This window comes from Aedes aegypti, chromosome 2, assembly GCF_002204515.2.
Source record: "Aedes aegypti strain LVP_AGWG chromosome 2, AaegL5.0 Primary Assembly, whole genome shotgun sequence".
NCBI lineage: Eukaryota > Metazoa > Arthropoda > Insecta > Diptera > Culicidae > Aedes > Aedes aegypti.
The window spans coordinates 431,738,814-431,757,535 of NC_035108.1; the positions used below are offsets into that span (position 1 = coordinate 431,738,814).

The 18,722-nt window shown below is 37.4% G+C and overlaps 1 protein-coding gene and 2 long non-coding RNA genes across 5 annotated transcripts; 1 reads left to right on the forward strand and 2 right to left on the reverse strand.

Moving 5' to 3' along the window:
* Window positions 1–3,500: 3,500 nt before the first annotated feature.
* On the reverse strand, window positions 3,501–4,014 carry LOC110676054. The gene is made up of 2 exons (XR_002500029.1): window positions 3,722–4,014; window positions 3,501–3,656 (listed from the first exon to the last, which is right to left on the reverse strand). It is a non-coding gene; the product is annotated as an uncharacterized LOC110676054 (long non-coding RNA).
* Window positions 4,015–6,822: 2,808 nt separating this feature from the next.
* Window positions 6,823–15,286, reverse strand: LOC110677091 (zinc finger protein 429-like). Of its 2 annotated transcripts, none has more exons than XM_021847761.1 (9): window positions 15,252–15,286; window positions 9,873–10,180; window positions 8,813–9,820; window positions 8,359–8,754; window positions 8,092–8,307; window positions 7,677–8,036; window positions 7,331–7,615; window positions 7,101–7,267; window positions 6,823–7,034 (listed from the first exon to the last, which is right to left on the reverse strand). In XM_021847761.1, exons 2-9 carry the CDS (start codon window positions 10,160–10,162, stop codon window positions 7,012–7,014), a joined length of 2,745 nt encoding a protein of 914 aa, XP_021703453.1. In that variant the 5' UTR covers window positions 10,163–10,180; window positions 15,252–15,286; the 3' UTR covers window positions 6,823–7,011. The 2 variants fall into 2 exon arrangements, with proteins under 2 accessions (XP_021703453.1, XP_021703452.1); XM_021847760.1 differs by lacking the exon at window positions 15,252–15,286 and adding an exon at window positions 10,242–10,484.
* A 136-nt stretch (window positions 15,287–15,422) lies between these two features.
* On the forward strand, window positions 15,423–17,734 carry LOC110677092. 2 transcript variants are annotated; one of them, XR_002500937.1, is made up of 4 exons: window positions 15,423–15,513; window positions 15,688–15,948; window positions 16,015–17,062; window positions 17,128–17,734. It is a non-coding gene; the product is annotated as an uncharacterized LOC110677092 (long non-coding RNA). The 2 variants fall into 2 exon arrangements; XR_002500936.1 differs by lacking the exon at window positions 15,423–15,513 and having other exon boundaries at window positions 15,520–15,948.
* The last annotated feature ends 988 nt before the right edge of the window (window positions 17,735–18,722 follow it).

Consider the following 18,722-nt stretch of genomic DNA (forward strand, 5'->3'; position numbering starts at 1 on the left):
ATCTATCAGCTGAAGGAGTACGGCCGTCGAAGGATAAATTGACTGCCCTTAAATCTTTCCGAGCACCCCAGTCTCCAGAGGAATTACGGAGTTTTTTAGGCCTTGTCACATATGTCGGACGATTTCTCCCTAACCTTTCGACTGTCAGTTCACCTTTAAGAGAATTAACCCACAAAGAAATTCCTTTCAAAAGGGTCCTAAAATTGTTGCTGAAATCTTGTTTTTATTTAATAAGACAAAAGAGTATGTTCTTGCAACCACCTTAGCAATTTTTCCTGTTCAAATAATGGTTTTATCACATTTAAAATTAAATTTTAAAAATAGGTTCAACTTTGAACCTTGACACTTAAGGTCATGTTTGACATTCACTGAGTCGGCAAAAACGCCACAGGAGCTCATCTTTTTAACACTGGGGTTGTTCCTATTTGACATTTCGGAAGGGACACGGAAAACAAAATACACCCAGAATTTGAGTTTAAACCAAAGGATGTGACAAAATCTGACAAATCTGAAAAAAAAGTTTTTGGGCCGTAAACTAACGAAAATCATTCAAAAATTGAGTAAACATGTGATTCTGGTCTAAACTTAATCGTTTGGTACTAAAATTAGGACAGGGCTTTAGGACCCTAATGGCAGCCAATACATGACAAAGCATTTTTATTAAAACATTAGCCTATTTCGATAATGCGCTGCGTACACGAGTCATTGCAGATGCATCTCCTGTTGGCCTTGGAGCTGTTCTGCTGCAGTTCGAACAGGCTTCAAATGACACTAATCCTCGTATTATATGCTATGCAAGTAAAAGCTTAAGTTCCACAGAAAAACGCTATTGCCAAACAGAGAAAGAGGCTCTCGCGTTGGTTTGGGCTGTAGAACGGTTTTCTGTATATCTTATAGGCAGGAAATTTGAATTAGAGACAGACCATAAGCCGTTGGAAGCCATATTTGCACCAACATCTAGACCATGTGCGCGTATTGAAAGGTGGGTACTAAGGCTTCAATCCTTCACCTTCGAAGTCCGTTACCGCAAAGGTTCAAGTAACAAAGCGGATCCGTTTTCTCGTCTCGCAACCGTAACTACCTCCGATGAATTTGATGGTGATAATAGATTTCTTATTTTGGCTATCATAGAGTCAGCGGCTATCGATACAGAGGAGTTGAAACAAGCATCTAGGCAAGACGAAGAGTTTGCTATTGTTAAGGAATGCCTACAAAACGGTACATGGAGGAATAAAGATGTCAAATCATATGAAACAGTTCAAGATGAATTGGGCTTCGGAGGAGACATGCTAGTACGAGGAAATAAGCTGGTCATACCTAAAATTCTTCGAAGCAGAATGTTGTCTCTGGCTCATGAAGGACATCCAGGAGAAAGTGTTATGAAACGAAGACTTCGTGACCGTGTTTGGCGGCCTGGAATGGACAGAGAGGTTAGCTTACATGTTGTAGCATGTCAGGGATGTCGTTTGGTGTCTCTTCCCAATAAACCCGAGCCAATGCACCGTAGAGAACTACCAGCTGGACCATGGATTGATATTGCATTGGACTTCCTTGGACCTTTACCGACGGGCGAGTATTTGCTGGTAATAATAGACTACTATAGCCGGTACAAGGAAGTAGAGATCATGAGACATATTACGGCTGATGAGACTACACGCAGAAGAATATCTGTATGTTAAGATTACAATCCTGTCAATTACTTTTACTTACGCACAAATAGTTGTTTCGAAATAAAATTAACTTACGCTAACACTAAATTGACGTCAAATCAAATACACACACTTCTTTGATTGAGCTATCCATTTGTACTTATAACAATTATAATTTTGATAGTTATCACTATTCGGAAACATTCACCTCTCTAGACTTCAAGTCATGCTCACAAATCTACTTACTTCTAACATGCAAGGAATAGTGTAGGTGCTAAGATGACCACCTTTCACGCAGGAGACCACGTATCAAGTTTGTCGACTCGCTCTTTGTTTTCATTTTTGCAATGTTTTTTTTAGATCGATAAAGCAGCACCGAATCTTTTCAGATATGTTGATAAAGCAGAACAAAATGCTGAGTAAACATTGCAAAATATTGTAAACTCAATAAAATTCACTTTGAGTCAACTAAAATATAGTTAAATTTTGACGTTTGACGTTTGTAAATTCAATCAAAAATATAGTTGTTAAGAACTATATGGTATAGTTATGTTTAACAATATACTGTCAATTCAACTATATTTTTAGTTATCTCCAAATCAACCTTAAAATATAGTTAAATTGACCGGAAAAATGATTACGAACACTATATTTTGTTCTCCGTGTATTAATCGATTGCATAAAATTTTCACAAGGCTTGGTTTTCCAGTCACTGTGACGTTGGACAATGCAAGACAGTTTGTTAGCACATCTTTTGAATCCTACTGTAAACGTAATGGAATCAGTCTTAATTTTTCAACCCCTTATTGGCCACAAGAAAACGGGCTCATAGAGCGACAAAATCGTTCATTGCTCAAACGTCTTCAAATAAGCCATTCGTTAGGTCGTGACTGGAAAAATGATCTTCAGGATTACTTGCTTATGTATTACACATCACCGCACTCCGTTACAGGAAAGACGCCTACTGAACTTTGTTACGGAAGGACTATTAGATCTAAAATACCATCCTTGAAGGATCTTGAAACTGCGCCATCTAGATCTGAAGTAATAGATAGAGATCAGCAATCGAAAAAAAAAGGGTGAGGAGAATGAAAATATCAAACGGGGAGCCAAAGATTCTGACTTGAAAGTTGGTGATACAGTTTTGATGAAGAATTTAGTTCCAGCAAACAAGTTGACGCCTAACTTTAGTCCAAGTGAGTGTTTAGTATTGGGCAAAGATGGATCACGAGTGACTGTACAAGACAAAGAGTCACACAAGACATACCAACGAAATGTGGTTCATCTTAAGAAAGTTATACCACAATCAGGAGACTCCATAGATACTAATTCGTCTATTCTTCAAGATTCAGTGCACCATTACCAGTCGCTATTCCTGTTGATAATGAACACGTGAGAAGTTCTGAATCTTGCAGAGTACGACGACAAGTGAAGCAACCCACGAAATTTAAGGATTATGTCATCGGTGATGTTACTTCGGAATAGACTGGCGTTCTCATAGAAAAAACGAGATGTGGTACCGTAACTCTTAAGGACTGAAATGTAAATATACCATACCTCATTGATAAGACTCATTGAACTAATACTTTGATGTACCTTTAGGTGCACGCTAACTCTGAAGTACCCATTAATGGGTACTTTCGTACCCATTTCCAACTAAAGTGGCTTAACTCATTAAATGGGTAAGGCCGACTTACCCATTAAAGAGTATTCGGCAGGAACTTCAAAACATGGGTATTTTTCACCCTTGATATATTTTGTAAAAAAGGGTAAAAAACCCCTTTTTTGCCAATTTCGTTCTGGATTTAGGTTGAGAGTTTCAAGAATCGAATTGTAAGAATATCAGGACAATAAACATAAAACATTACATATTTATTATTTCACAAGCTAATGTTTGCATCATCACAAATAAATATCATTTTAAAATTTGTAAGATCCGATCGTGGATGCTCCAACTGACTGACATTGGACAACGGCTCCGGAGATTGCCCCATCCATAGCCGCCTTCTGTGGAATACATACGAGGAAAAAATTAACAAATAATCCAGAAAAACGTTTTAGAAACTACTTACCTTGACAAGTATTTCGTAAATATGATCGCTAGTAGCGTATCGAGCAGCATTTTCACACCACAACAAATAGTTCCGGCAGCAAAAACAAATGACGCGGCACCGCAAAAGCCACTGCAAAATGACGGTGATTTTCTTCAAACTGTCCTGGCGTATTATATACCCATTATTGTTCAACGAATAGAAACTTCATCATGGGGATTAAGTACCCTTTTTATGACATTTAAGAAATACCCTTTATCTGACAACTCAGTACTGGTCATAAAAATGGGTACTTGGAACCCATTTAATGGGTACTTCCAAGTTAGCGTGTGAATACGTGCTGCCAGTAGGAAGAATGGGGGATGGGAGAAGAAGAATAAGAAGATCGACGTTTAGAAAAGTGATGCGTACGGTGTCGTGGCGAAGAGATTATGAATCCAAATAAACTTACAAATAACAGAATATTAACAGTACAATAGTTAGTGAACCCGAAACCCCACAATTACTATAAACAAAAAAGTTAGGATCTCTTTTGAGTTTGGATCGAGGATTCAGGGATAACTGCTGTATGTATGTTATTAGCTGTTAGAAAATTGAACAGCTCGTCCTCTTTACCATTCAAAGAACGAGCATTTCAATTGAAAATATTTGAAAAAGTATTTGGATACGTTAGAGAAACGTAATCCAATAACAAATTTGTAGGTAAATTTAACATCAACTTGGACTACTTCAGCCATGGTGGTGGTTTTGAACATTGAGTCAATCATTTGATTCAATTGTTCAGTTAGAAAATTAGAATCAAATGGAGACGTATTACTAGAAGTGGGCACATTTTCTCATGTTTTCCGTTAGGATTTCCAGCTGAATAGAAGTTATCTATGACGGCAAGGGTATTTCCATTTGATTTAAATTTAAAGAACGGTTACTCGTAGTATGAAAAGGGGAGGACTTTAAATTACCTGATACGATATCGGCAAGTGATTTGCCTTGGGTAGATACATTCGAAATTGAAAGATTCGAACGGCTGCCCGACGGATTAAAATTAGTTTGTGAATGAGCATGATTATAATCTTCCTGATGGGTATGATTGTTGGTCAAGCGATCGTTAACTGAAAAATGAGCATTGTTCGACAGATAACAGATGTTTATGCTAGAACAAAAATCTTCTAAAAACTTGTGTAAATATTCAAACTAAAACACGTTGAAAACACTAGCGCCGCCACACAACTTATTGCTGCAATCAGTGGTGAATATAAGTATCTTGAAATGTTTCATATTCACCACAGGCATGACACAATGGGAACTTAGTGATTACAGCGCCACCACGATATTGCTACTTGTGTTGCCACTTAAAATCACCTTATTTTGGCTTACACAGTTTTACAATCGGACTTAAACATCTGTTATCTGTGGTTCGATACTCTACCAGGGAAATACCGGAAACAACCGTTATCGTAACGGACATAACTGTTCATCTGCCTGGCACGAGCCTCGACGACTCGCCTACGCGAAGGGCTAGCCAAAAAATTGACTTATGATTGCCCCCGCAATTTGCGCATATGAACTTATCGGTATCTTCCTTCACTGGACAGACGTCCTTAGCGTGAGAAGAACCTCCGCAAATCATGCATTTAACATCCATGCGGCAATGTTTTGTACCATGGCCCCACTTTTGGCACTGACGGCACTGAGTGGGCTTCTGGTAATTTCCTCCAGGTTTCTGGAAATGTTCCCATGCCACACGGACATCGAACATAAGTCTAGTTTTTTCTAAAGCTTTAATAATATTTAGATCTTTTTTGTTAAAGTGAACTAAATAATATTTTTGAGAAAGACCTTTCCGAACAATGCAAGTGGGTTCTCTTATTCATAATGATTACTTGGACTGGAGAAAATCCAAGTAAATCATTTATTCCATTTTTGATCTCTTCAGGTGAATTATAGTCGCTTGAGAGACCTTTCAAGACGACTTTGAACAAACGTTCAGTTTTGTCGTCATAAGTAAAAAAATTGTGCTTTTTCTCATCAAGATATTTGAGAAGAAGTTCGCGATCTTTAAGAGTTTCCGGCAAAACGCAAAAGTCTCCTCTCTTTGCGATTTGGAAGGAGAGATTGATTCCCCTTATGAAGTTCAAGATCTCCTGCCTAAATCCCCCAAATTCGGAACAACTGACCACGATAGGCGGCACTCTTTGCTTTCTCACTTGAATCAAAGAGCCTGGGCTAGAGGCTGCTTCGATTTGGTGTTCAGAAAATTTATCTAGAACATCGAACTGATTGCAATTATCAACATTATCCATTTCACCCTTGGAAGAAAGTTCGCATTCCGGAGAAAAGCCCTTCTTCCATTCTTGCCACGTTTAGTGACAGTTTTAAGAGGAAAATAACCATCAACGTTTTACATATTTTCAAAACCAGTTTTTTCCCTCGAAACCGAAGCAATGTTTATGAAAATCTATCATTGCATTGCACTTGCTATCTGTAATGCAGTGATAGATTTTTAAGAGGATATATTTAAATTTGAACGAAAAAACTAGTTTTTCATTTTCGATGACTGCTGATGATTGAATGATGGATTCTTAAGCCTTAAACCCCACTTTTATGGAAGAAAGTTGTTAATTCAGAGATTCACCCTTCCTTTTGTTCATTGTGGCAACCATGTTCAATGAATAAACGAAAGAAGACGTGACCTTCTAAGAATTTTTTTTTTCCAAGACGGTGTCCAAGAAGGATTACCACCGCCAGCTTTAGCTAACGGGTCCAACGAAAAATCGAAGGCACGGGTCCAAACAAGGATCGTAAAGGGATCAATAGTAGAAACACTAGTACTGAAAAGTACTGCCCCCGATATAAACTATTTTTGCAGAACTCATGGATGCCACAATTAGATCGAATAAGTTAATTAATCTTGGTTTGTCATTCACCTTCACCTTGAATAGCAACCCGTTATGAGCATGGCGTTGATGATACTTAATACCGTTTTTTTTTAAAAGCAATAAACATTTCGGATTGAAAACAACAAGAATTTTGGTTAGTATGTACCTATTTAGATATTTCTTGCAAAGAACATTGTGTTAGTTTTTTTTTTTAAGAATTTCGTATATTTCATTTTTATAAAAAAAATATGAAAAAAGACATTAGACGTACCAAAAAAGAAATTTTAGCCAACCAAATGAAGTTTTAATCAGAATTTAAAAAACAGATATCCTTCTAAAGTAAATTTTCTCTTATAATCTTATTTTTCAATTACATCGGATTTTGATCAAACTGGCTGTAGAAAATCAAGCATCATTCCAATTTGAAACAATTCCTCACGTCCTTCTCCGTTTTAGTCCTTAGATTGAAGAAAAAAGAAATACCATTTGTAATTAGTTATCGTGAACTAGGAAATTTACCTTACCTTTCTTCACTTTCGCGTTTCTTTGAGGTTGTTTTCTACTTGCCTCATTGCTGTAATTTTCTTCAATTACGGAATTTTCTGAATCAAATTCCTGAGTAGAATCTTCGGAACTGGAACTAGCCGATTTATTGGCATGTTGAGTTTTCATGTGCTGCCAGAGTTTAACGCTGAGAGAGGAAAAAAAAAAAATGATTTAGAATTCAAATTACGAGTAAAAAGCTGTTCTGTACCGTATGGGAAACTTAATGTTGCAAATTTCACACTTGTGTTCTCCGGGTGCATGAACAGTTCGCATGTGCAAATCTCTCTGCGGTGGCGTTTGAAACATTTTATCGCACTTCGGACAAGGAACGGTCCGCTCCTCCGGGAGAGTCCTGCGCCTAACATGACCATTTTTCACGTGCACGTACAAACTTTTCCACGATGTATATATTTTATGGCATTCGGGACACTCGTAGTCCTTGGTAGCCGTCGATTCCGGCTTGTGGATTTTCATATGGTAATTCCTCTGTTGCCTGTAGCAATAAAATTTTAATTTAACAATTTAGTCCTTAAATTTAAAAGAAATTTATATACTCGTATGCAAATCGTTTTCCACAAACAGCGCACTTGAACCGTTTTGGCTTGTGAACATATCTTTTGTGACGGTATAAGAGCACTCTGGTTTCGAAGGACTTCTGACATGAATCGCATTGAAAAGGATGTTCAGCCGAAAGTTTTGAACTATTCTCGTCGCTCTTGTTCGGGCGGTGGTCAGCTTTATCGTTTTCACCGGTTTCGTTTTCACTCGCGATTGATGATCGATCAGACAGTTCATCATCGTCGTTCTGATTTGTCGTCGATTCATTTTGTTGGAACAGCTTTTTCAGCGCCTGAAAGTCCTCCTTGGTGTGGCCACGCAATGTATATCTCTTCACATGCTTCATTAACATGTCGCTGTAATTTAGAAGAAATTGTTATAACTGTTCAAAATAGAGATAGGAAGTTTTACTTGGCAGGAAATTTGAAACCACATATTTCACACTCGAAATTCCTCGGTCCATGGACTGACATATTATGCCTCCAAAGAGTGCTTTTATCCATGTATGCGGTATTACATACTTCGCATTTGAAAGGCCTAGGCGCGTTTTTTACATCTTTTGGAGGTCTTGCTTGCTGACGTTCAACAACCGACACGTGCGTTGCGAGATGTTTCGTCAGTACAGCTCTGAAAATCATTTTTTTTATTCATTGTTAGGTAACTTATGAGGCTACTTACGAGTTGTGACATGGTTTTTCACATACATGACACACGAATTTCTTCGGTTTATGATATTGCTTGTGGGTAGATAAGCTCCATTGGTTCGGAAACGTCTTGCTACATACATTACATTTCGCTTGTTCAACATATTTTTTTCTATGCGGTAGAAAAGGTTGATACTTTACAAAAAGGTCATCCTTCAACAAGTTTGAGTCTACTATTCCTGTCTTATTCTTTCCATCTGTGATTTTGTTGGCATCAAGTTTGGTTTTACTTTTTCCTTTGTTTGCTTGTTTTGGATCATCCTGGTTAACTTCAACATTTATATCCAAAGACTTTTCGTTTTCAAGTTTTAGTTTTTCCTGCACTTTAATTAAATGTTTTTTGGTGTACACATGTCTTGTCATTTGCGTCCTGCAAAAAAAAGTGCTTTTGCAATAATTATGGAGACTTGTTGTATGAAATACCATACCGCAATGTATATTGTACGTTACAAATATCACACTTATGTTTTTTTGGCCCGTGTACATTCCTTTTGTGAACACGAAATATCTTTTTGGTGAGACATATTTTATTACACACATCGCACTGATATGTTTGATCTTCACTATTCTCTTTTTCAACGTTGGCTGGTGTTAAGTTGGGATTATCAATGGCAGCTTGTCTCAATAGTTTCCTGTGATACTGTTTATGATTCGCTAATTGTGTTCTGTTTGAATATACATTTCCGCATAGATCACATTGATGCACTTGTTTGCTGTTATTTTCTTTTTCTTGATCCTCAGCAGTAACATCGCAATTAGTGGATTTATTGGTGGACGTTTCATCAGAAGACTCATGAGATGATTTTTCGTCCGCTTTTTTGTCATGAATTGCCATGTGGGCGTTCAATCGACATTGTCGTTTGAACGTTCGATCACATTTCGAGCACGCATATGTTTCATCATCATTTTTGCTTCGTTGTTCAACTTCTTCAGTATGGTCTGAATCTGAATCAGTCGAATCATATTTATTTCTGCTGCGTGAGGATACTTTCTTGATCTGAGATAGAGGAACATCACTGCCGCTATCATCATCGTCAAATTCATCCGCATCAATATCCGAAACAGCTTTTCTCTTTTTCCTTTCAACAGTTGCTTCATCATTTGCACCAGTTTCAACTTTAATCTCTTCCACAACTATACAATCTTCTATGCCAAGTGGATCGTTATCTATCTCATCGTCTTGAAAAGGCGAAGGACCCTCAGCTTCCGGACGTTCCCCAAAGGAGTCTAAACAAAGCGGAGCTTCCTTTGGTTCGGAATTTACATCAGTGGATTCTGATTGGACCAAGAAAGATGAGACTACTTTTTCGTCTTTGGAGGTAGATCCAAATCCTTGTAAGTCAACATTCTCGTCTTGTTCAGCTTTCACTTGGGTGTCTTGCTGGTTCTCAGAACATTTTGTTGTGTGAATTTCCAAGTGATCGTTTAAATATACGCTGAAAAAAAACTTATTAAGATAATAAAAAAAGGAAGCCTAATGATTGATACCGTGTTTCAAAAGACTTCTGGCAAATGGTGCACAGGTATCTTTCAGTTTCATGGGTTCTCTTGTGGGCCATTAGTTGTTTCTCGTCTTTGAAAACCATTCGGCAAACTTCACAGCGAATTGGAGAATCATTCTGATTCTTGATTGGTTGCACTGGAGCATCAGCGTCAAAACCGTTGAGCCTGTCCGGAATCAACGCCTGAAGCACCTCTTGCACTTCGTGGCATCCCGTTCGAAACTGATGGAACTCGGTCAACCTTATTCGACAGATAGTGCAGATGACTTGGCTCATGCAATCGTCGATAGATATCTAAAAGTTTGCGGTATTAAAGACGAGATTATTCACAATATATTCTAACTTCAGCCAGTACCTTTATTGCGAGAAATTCCCATATCCATTCTCTAAGTTGTTCGTCCTTAAATACGTCTTCCAAGGATTCTTCACTCATGCACAGTCGGCATATTTGTCCCTCGGATTCTTTCTTGATTGCTTCTGAAGTCATTTTTTCTGATTTTTGAAAAACTTCAACGAATTTGAATTAGAAATGTTCGCGATTGTTTGCTTAGGCGCCAAACTAAAGATTAATTTTTGTTTTTGTTATGACACAGGAAATTCTGACAAGCCAAAATTGGGTAAAAAATCCAATTAGAAAAAAGCGGAAAGATTCTGAGAGCATACACACGAAGAGAAAAACCCTTAATTATGAGTTAACTGTTTGCCAAATAGAAAATTATTGATACACTGAAATGAATTAGAAGTCTCAGGTAGAAACTACTGAATCCATGGTAAAATTAAGAACTGCACCAACGATTTTCAACCGACTACATTAATCTGTTAACTCTACCAAAACATAGTCAACATCACTACACAAGAAAATATATTCGGTTTATTTAACCACAGTTGCAGTATTTATGACTAGAAACATTCTAGATTTGACAAGTTTGGCATCATACTTTTGACCACACTGTGTTGTACGGTGGGTGTCAAGGATTGAAATAACAATGCTTTCTAGTGGATGCTACTATGGACATGGTCACATTTACTGCACTGCTCAGTGGTTTTTACCAGATTATAGTAAACTCTTGAAATCTTGAGTAAAACGCAGCTTGAAGAACTGGAGCTTTATTACAAACATCTTTATTGGATGATGGTTAAGATTGGAATGAAAAAAATACATTACAGTTTATAAGTGGTTGCTGTGATGTAAATCCAGCAGTCAGCGAGTGCTAGATTTCTAACACCTCCTCTCAATCGATGACCCCGATTTTGCTCCTGAGGAATTGGAACCGGGTGACATCTAACGCCTTCGTGAAAAGGTCTGTTTGCTGCTCGGTGATGCTGATCGGTTCGATCTTGATGGTCCCAGCAGCCACATGGTCCTTGATAAAGTGGTGCTTGATATCCACGTGCTTGATGCGCCTCGATTCAGCATTCTTGGCCAGCCCTATGCAGCTACGGTTGTCTTCGTATATTGGTACAGGGTCCGTCAGCTTCTTGCAGTTGAGGTTTTCTAAAATTCCGGACAACCAGATAGCTTCCGATACGGCAGCACTCAGTGCGACGTATTTGGCCTCGCTTGACGATATGGAGACCGTTGGCTGCTTCCGACTAGCCCAGGATATCGTCGAGCCGTAGACTTTGAACAGGAAACCTGTTACCGACTTCCGATCTTCCGCATTGGATGCCCAGTCGGCGTCCACGTATCCGACGAGCGGTCTGCTGTCCTCGTTTCTCTTGTAGTGTAGTACCAGGGCAAGGGGCAAGACAGATTCAACATGAGTGAATCTTTTCACCAGAGTTACTCAGAATTCATCAAATTCGCTCAGGTTACAGATTTGTCTAGGTAATCCCAAGATAAAAGATGGTGGGAAGTTCTAAACGGGTATTCCTCAGAAGACACGTGAGTTACTCAGGATTGCTCAGAATGCTTCAGTTTGTCTCAGACATAATCAGACCAAATCAAATTCTGTCACTCTTCAAATTGACCATGGTTGTGTATGTTTAATTTCGATCAACGTTAAGTTGATCTATTTTGTACTATTTAATTGGCCATTACATGTAAGCTAAAAGTTTACGTTGTAATTATATATGAATTGATCACAAACAGTTGATGTAGCCGAACCGCCAGCATTTTTTCGGCAGGACAATGCGTATGCTGCGTCGAAGAAAATCACAGTCTGAGAAGAGTATCATAAACCATAAACCATCCTAATGATAATGAACTATCTTTCATCGCGTGCCTTCTCCGTTATGAGTTCCATGATGATAATAAAAGTACATGAAAACTATTTCAATTTACATTTTATTCTCGGTATGAATACGGTATATTCAAATACAGACTCGTCATAGAAACTGAATTAAGTCTCCGACAGGAAGTAGTTCCTGCTTCTAGCCCGGATTGTGAACGGCCCCATTTGCCTTCGAACAGACATTTTTCTTCCCGACACTGAAGATTCATCTCATTTGCAGTTTTGTCCTTCATGACGATCGGTCTTGTGTCTTTCTCGGGCGAATATTGTCCTTGCTGGATTTAATCTACAGGCTTGTCACCGCGTAGGCGTAGATGCGGCAGGATAACCGTTTGATAGTTGCAAATAGCATGTTTTTCACACTGAATCCATTGCTATATGCGGCTAAGAAAATTTTCCTAGAAAAAAAATAATCATAATAAATTATTGAAATTTAAAATCATATAAATATGGATTTACTTACTTTACAATCAGTTATTACTTCAAAACTTTTCATCTTCATTATTTATCGCTGTTTCGATACGTCAGACTGAGTTTGGGTTGTTATTCTTTTTTTTTTTATTTGAACTGCTTTGCCAAAATCAAGATGATTCAAGGGTGGGAATTTCGAATCTCAAATTCCTCAGAGTTGCTCAGAGTTACTCTGAACTGCTCCAGATTCACTCTGCTTTGAACACTGTCTTGCCCCTTGGTCAAATGAGAATCTTCACAAACAATAAAGATTTTCTCATCCGTTAAATCTGCTCGTCTAGATCTGCCGGAAGTGTGAAAAGTTAATGTTTTGTGATTTATTTGAATAAGTTTGTGTTGTGATGGATAATGCAATTTGAGGAGCTTTCTAGTAAGTACAAAACTTTAATTTATTGCCTAATTTTTAATTGCGATTGTATTCCAGGATGACGACAGAATCGGAAGGACGAATGATGGTATTGCGCTGCCTCTTTACTCCAGAACACGGCTTGATTTTTTTTTTATTTTTGATTAAAGTGTTCAATTATTTTCCGAAAATAAAAGTGTATTACATGTGTAAGATAATATCTTGTCTTAATTTTCAAAGTGATAACCACTAACATCTGCTATTTTAATGCAATATGCAATTGCTTGAAAGCAGTAAGATTTGCCAAATCCCCATTACTGATCAATCAGCAAATTGAAAAATAAATTGCTGAATGTTCAGCATAACAGCTGTCACTTTTATCAAAATTCACTTTGCTGAATGATCAGTAATTTATAATTTTGCTGGATGGATTGCTGGACTTACAGCACAAAAAAAATCAGCAAAAATTTGCTGATTTACAGCAATGAAAATTTGGTGTGTACAGTATTTCATTTGACAGATTTGAATGTTTGCCGTAAATCAGTAAAGATTATTACTGATTTTACATCAGTAATCTTTTTTTGCTGTAAACCAGCAAACAGATCGATCTGTCAAACGCACAACCGGAGATTTTCTATCACTCCTTTTGTTCGAACTGTTTTGAAATTTATTTACTTCATTATTAATTTGAATTTGTTTGTGGTACATATCTAAATTCTAGGTGATATCTGGTAAGTAAGGAACATTTTAATAATGCTCAATATTAATTTGCGATCGTATTCCAGGATGGTGACAGTATTGGACAAGCAAAATTTGGATTGGCTCTATCTCTTTCCCCCAGCGCATGAGTTTTTGTTGTTCCGATTTAAGTGTTCAATTATTGAATAACAATAAAAGTGTTTCACATGTGTAATAACAAACCGTCTTACAATATTTTATATGGAAATTACCAACTACTATCATAAAAAACGAATTGAATTTTCAATTGCTGGAAAGCAAAAAAAAAAAAACAATCTATTGCTGATCGATCAGCAAATTGAATTGCTGAATATTCAGCAAAACAACTGTCACTTTCATCGAAATTCACTTTGCTGGATGATCAGTAATTTATTATTTTGCTGGATGGATTGCTGGATTTACAGCACAAAAAAAAATCAGCAAAAATTTGCTGATTTCCAGCAATAAAAATTTGGTGTGTAAATCAGTAAACTTTTTGAAAAAGTCATTTCAACAAAAATTCAATGTTTGCCAATTAACGGTTCAGATTACGACATGGACGTTCGATCACTCATAAACATTTACGTGTAACAAATTTGATCGCTCCTTGAAATCTGCAGGCTATTGCTCTTCTAGGCATAGAAAATCATTCTATAGTGTTTGGCATGAAGGATTGATTGTAAAATTTAAAAACTTTAATTTTCTAACACACATTGTTAGAATAACCCAAAGTTATCTGTCTAATTCTACACTTCATATCAATTATCAGAACTCCAAGTCTTAAAGACTTCTTGTGAGAACTGTTGCTCCACATGGCAGCTCTCAGTTAATAACTGTGGAAGTGCTCATAAGAACACTAAGCTGCGAAGCAGGCCCTGTCCCAGTGAGGACGTTAATGCCAAGAAGAAGAACATGCCTCTCCGCTAAAGGGCGAATCCTGCGTGTCATCTGTAGTAGATTGCAAAAAAGTTTGGATATATTTTCTGCATACTTACAAAAATGGAAGATTTCTTCTAATGCTTCCAAAACTCAACTTATAACATTCCCACATGAACCAAAAGCTCTTTATTCGAAACCTTCAAGTAGACATATTGTCACGTTGAGAGGGGCTTCAATAAATTGTTCAGATGAAGTTATGGGGCTATCCATTACAGCGGGGATTCGCTGGTTGGAACACGACTGCCTTTCATCTAGCGAATACGTCCCGTTAGTTGGAACGACTGACAGTAGGTGAAAATGCTGCAGACTAACGCAGCTGGAGAGCAAATCGTCACGATTCGCACATATACATGCACATTTATTATATATATATATATATATCAAGCATGATTTTTCAAATAGGCGTAACTAACATTCGGAAGGATTCGAGAATAATGCAATGTAATATATTGTTAAGCATTTTAAATCCTATTTAAAATGTTTTGCATTTTTTCTATTACCGTATCTACTATAAGTTGAAAAAAAGCACACTGTTTCTAACCACTATTAAACAATTCGGATTTGTTTTGAATTAGATTGAAAAACTGGTAAAATTATCGAATAAACCCTTTTGCTTTGTGGTGCTCACATACACCTTGATGATTCTTCGATATCATACCTTGATTGATACATACACCTTGCTTGATGCGTCGGTTTGACAGTTCGTTTTTCACATGCGTCACGTCATATACACCAGTATTGTTTTGTAGTTGCACATACACCGGTTTGCAAATTCCCATAAAACTTAATAAAGTTAGTTTTTACGTTCAACTACAACGAATATTGGTTTCCGAATGTTTCCAGTTTCATCTTAATCAGGTGCTCCTGACGGAGCCGTGAATAAGAAAAGTAGATGGAGAACAGTTCTTGTGAGAAATTTGGTAAGAAATGTTGTCTAGAACCGAATATTGATGGTGTTCCACATCAGTTTGCCGACGCGTCAGCTAGCTGCAGCTGTGGAAATCCTAATTTCTCGATTTCCAACATGTTTAGTGATTCCCAAACAGTATGACGTATCTGCTGATTAAAATTTTATGTATTGATTTTGCATATAGGTCGCTTTACTATGAGCATATGTACGGTGTATGTCAAGGGGCAAGACAGTGTTCAAAGCAGAGTGAATCTGGAGCAGTTCAGAGTAACTCTGAGCAACTCTGAGGAATTTGAGATTCGAAATTCCCACCCTTGAATCATCTTGATTTTGGCAAAGCAGTTCAAATAAAAAAAAAAGAATAACAACCCAAACTCAGTCTGACGTATCGAAACAGCGATAAATAATGAAGATGAAAAGTTTTGAAGTAATAACTGATTGTAAAGTAAGTAAATCCATATTTATATGATTTTAAATTTCAATAATTTATTATGATTATTTTTTTTTCTAGGAAAATTTTCTTAGCCGCATATAGCAATGGATTCAGTGTGAAAAACATGCTATTTGCAACTATCAAACGGTTATCCTGCCGCATCTACGCCTACGCGGTGACAAGCCTGAAGATTAAATCCAGCAAGGACAATATTCGCCCGAGAAAGACACAAGACCGATCGTCATGAAGGACAAAACTGCAAATGAGATGAATCTTCAGTGCCGGGAAGAAAAATGTCTGTTCGAAGGCAAATGGGGCCGTTCACAATCCGGGCTAGAAGCAGGAACTACTTCCTGTCGGAGACTTAATTCAGTTTCTATGACGAGTCTGTATTTGAATATACCGTATTCATACCGAGAATAAAATGTAAATTGAAATAGTTTTCATGTACTTTTATTATCATCATGGAACTCATAACGGAGAAGGCACGCGATGAAAGATAGTTCATTATCATTAGGATGGTTTATGGTTTATGATACTCTTCTCAGACTGTGATTTTCTTCGACGCAGCATACGCATTGTCCTGCCGAAAAAATGCTGGCGGTTCGGCTACATCAACTGTTTGTGATCAATTCATATATAATTACAACGTAAACTTTTAGCTTACATGTAATGGCCAATTAAATAGTACAAAATAGATCAACTTAACGTTGATCGAAATTAAACATACACAACCATGGTCAATTTGAAGAGTGACAGAATTTGATTTGGTCTGATTATGTCTGAGACAAACTGAAGCATTCTGAGCAATCCTGAGTAACTCACGTGTCTTCTGAGGAATACCCGTTTTGATTTTGCATATAGGTCGCTTTACTATGAGCATATGTACGGTGTATGTCAAGGGGCAAGACAGTGTTCAAAGCAGAGTGAATCTGGAGCAGTTCAGAGTAACTCTGAGCAACTCTGAGGAATTTGAGATTCGAAATTCCCACCCTTGAATCATCTTGATTTTGGCAAAGCAGTTCAAATAAAAAAAAAAAGAATAACAACCCAAACTCAGTCTGACGTATCGAAACAGCGATAAATAATGAAGATGAAAAGTTTTGAAGTAATAACTGATTGTAAAGTAAGTAAATCCATATTTATATGATTTTAAATTTCAATAATTTATTATGATTATTTTTTTTCTAGGAAAATTTTCTTAGCCGCATATAGCAATGGATTCAGTGTGAAAAACATGCTATTTGCAACTATCAAACGGTTATCCTGCCGCATCTACGCCTACGCGGTGACAAGCCTGAAGATTAAATCCAGCAAGGACAATATTCGCCCGAGAAAGACACAAGACCGATCGTCATGAAGGACAAAACTGCAAATGAGATGAATCTTCAGTGCCGGGAAGAAAAATGTCTGTTCGAAGGCAAATGGGGCCGTTCACAATCCGGGCTAGAAGCAGGAACTACTTCCTGTCGGAGACTTAATTCAGTTTCTATGACGAGTCTGTATTTGAATATACCGTATTCATACCGAGAATAAAATGTAAATTGAAATAGTTTTCATGTACTTTTATTATCATCATGGAACTCATAACGGAGAAGGCACGCGATGAAAGATAGTTCATTATCATTAGGATGGTTTATGGTTTATGATACTCTTCTCAGACTGTGATTTTCTTCGACGCAGCATACGCATTGTCCTGCCGAAAAAATGCTGGCGGTTCGGCTACATCAACTGTTTGTGATCAATTCATATATAATTACAACGTAAACTTTTAGCTTACATGTAATGGCCAATTAAATAGTACAAAATAGATCAACTTAACGTTGATCGAAATTAAACATACACAACCATGGTCAATTTGAAGAGTGACAGAATTTGATTTGGTCTGATTATGTCTGAGACAAACTGAAGCATTCTGAGCAATCCTGAGTAACTCACGTGTCTTCTGAGGAATACCCGTTTAGAACTTCCCACCATCTTTTATCTTGGGATTACCTAGACAAATCTGTAACCTGAGCGAATTTGATGAATTCTGAGTAACTCTGGTGAAAAGATTCACTCATGTTGAATCTGTCTTGCCCCTTGGTGTATGTGCTAGAATGAAAAATGTTGACAGTTGAGTCGCTCTAGAAACGTAGGGTGTATGTAGCCAAATTAAAACACTAAGTAAAGTGCACATAGGGCAGAATGGAAATTTATTTCAAAAAAGCGAAAAATGGTTTCAGGAATACTTTTGTAGGCTCAATATGTAGACTACGCGTTTGTCAAGCCCGTGCAAAGCAAATCTCGATTTGTTTATTTTTGCAGATACGTCGGATTGAAGAATTATGCTTGATATATATATGGAGACTTCAATGCGACGATGCTCAGACGTCAAAGTCAGTTTGACATCTACACTGAAACAAGCGTTGCAGTAATGAGAACCATGAACGTGTTTTTAAATTTACTATTCCAACCACGATTGAGCTATCATGAACGCTTTTTATTTGCGTTTTGTTCCCTCTCAATCCAACCGCGTCGATAGCCGAGCGGCTAGCGTTCGCCCTTGACAATCGCCAGATCCTCGGTTCGATTCTGGTCTGCTGCAAGTTTTTAACCATGATATAGTAATTTTTGCTATACAAATGGTGCCATGGTAAAATTGAATGCACAAAATATTCTAAATAAATGCGAATTTAGTCTGCACAAATCAAGTGGCGTTGTGTATTTAATTTAACCCTATGATATAGTATTTTCAACCGCAACGCTGTTCTCAGTGTAGTCTTGACATTCGAGTGCTTTTTAGT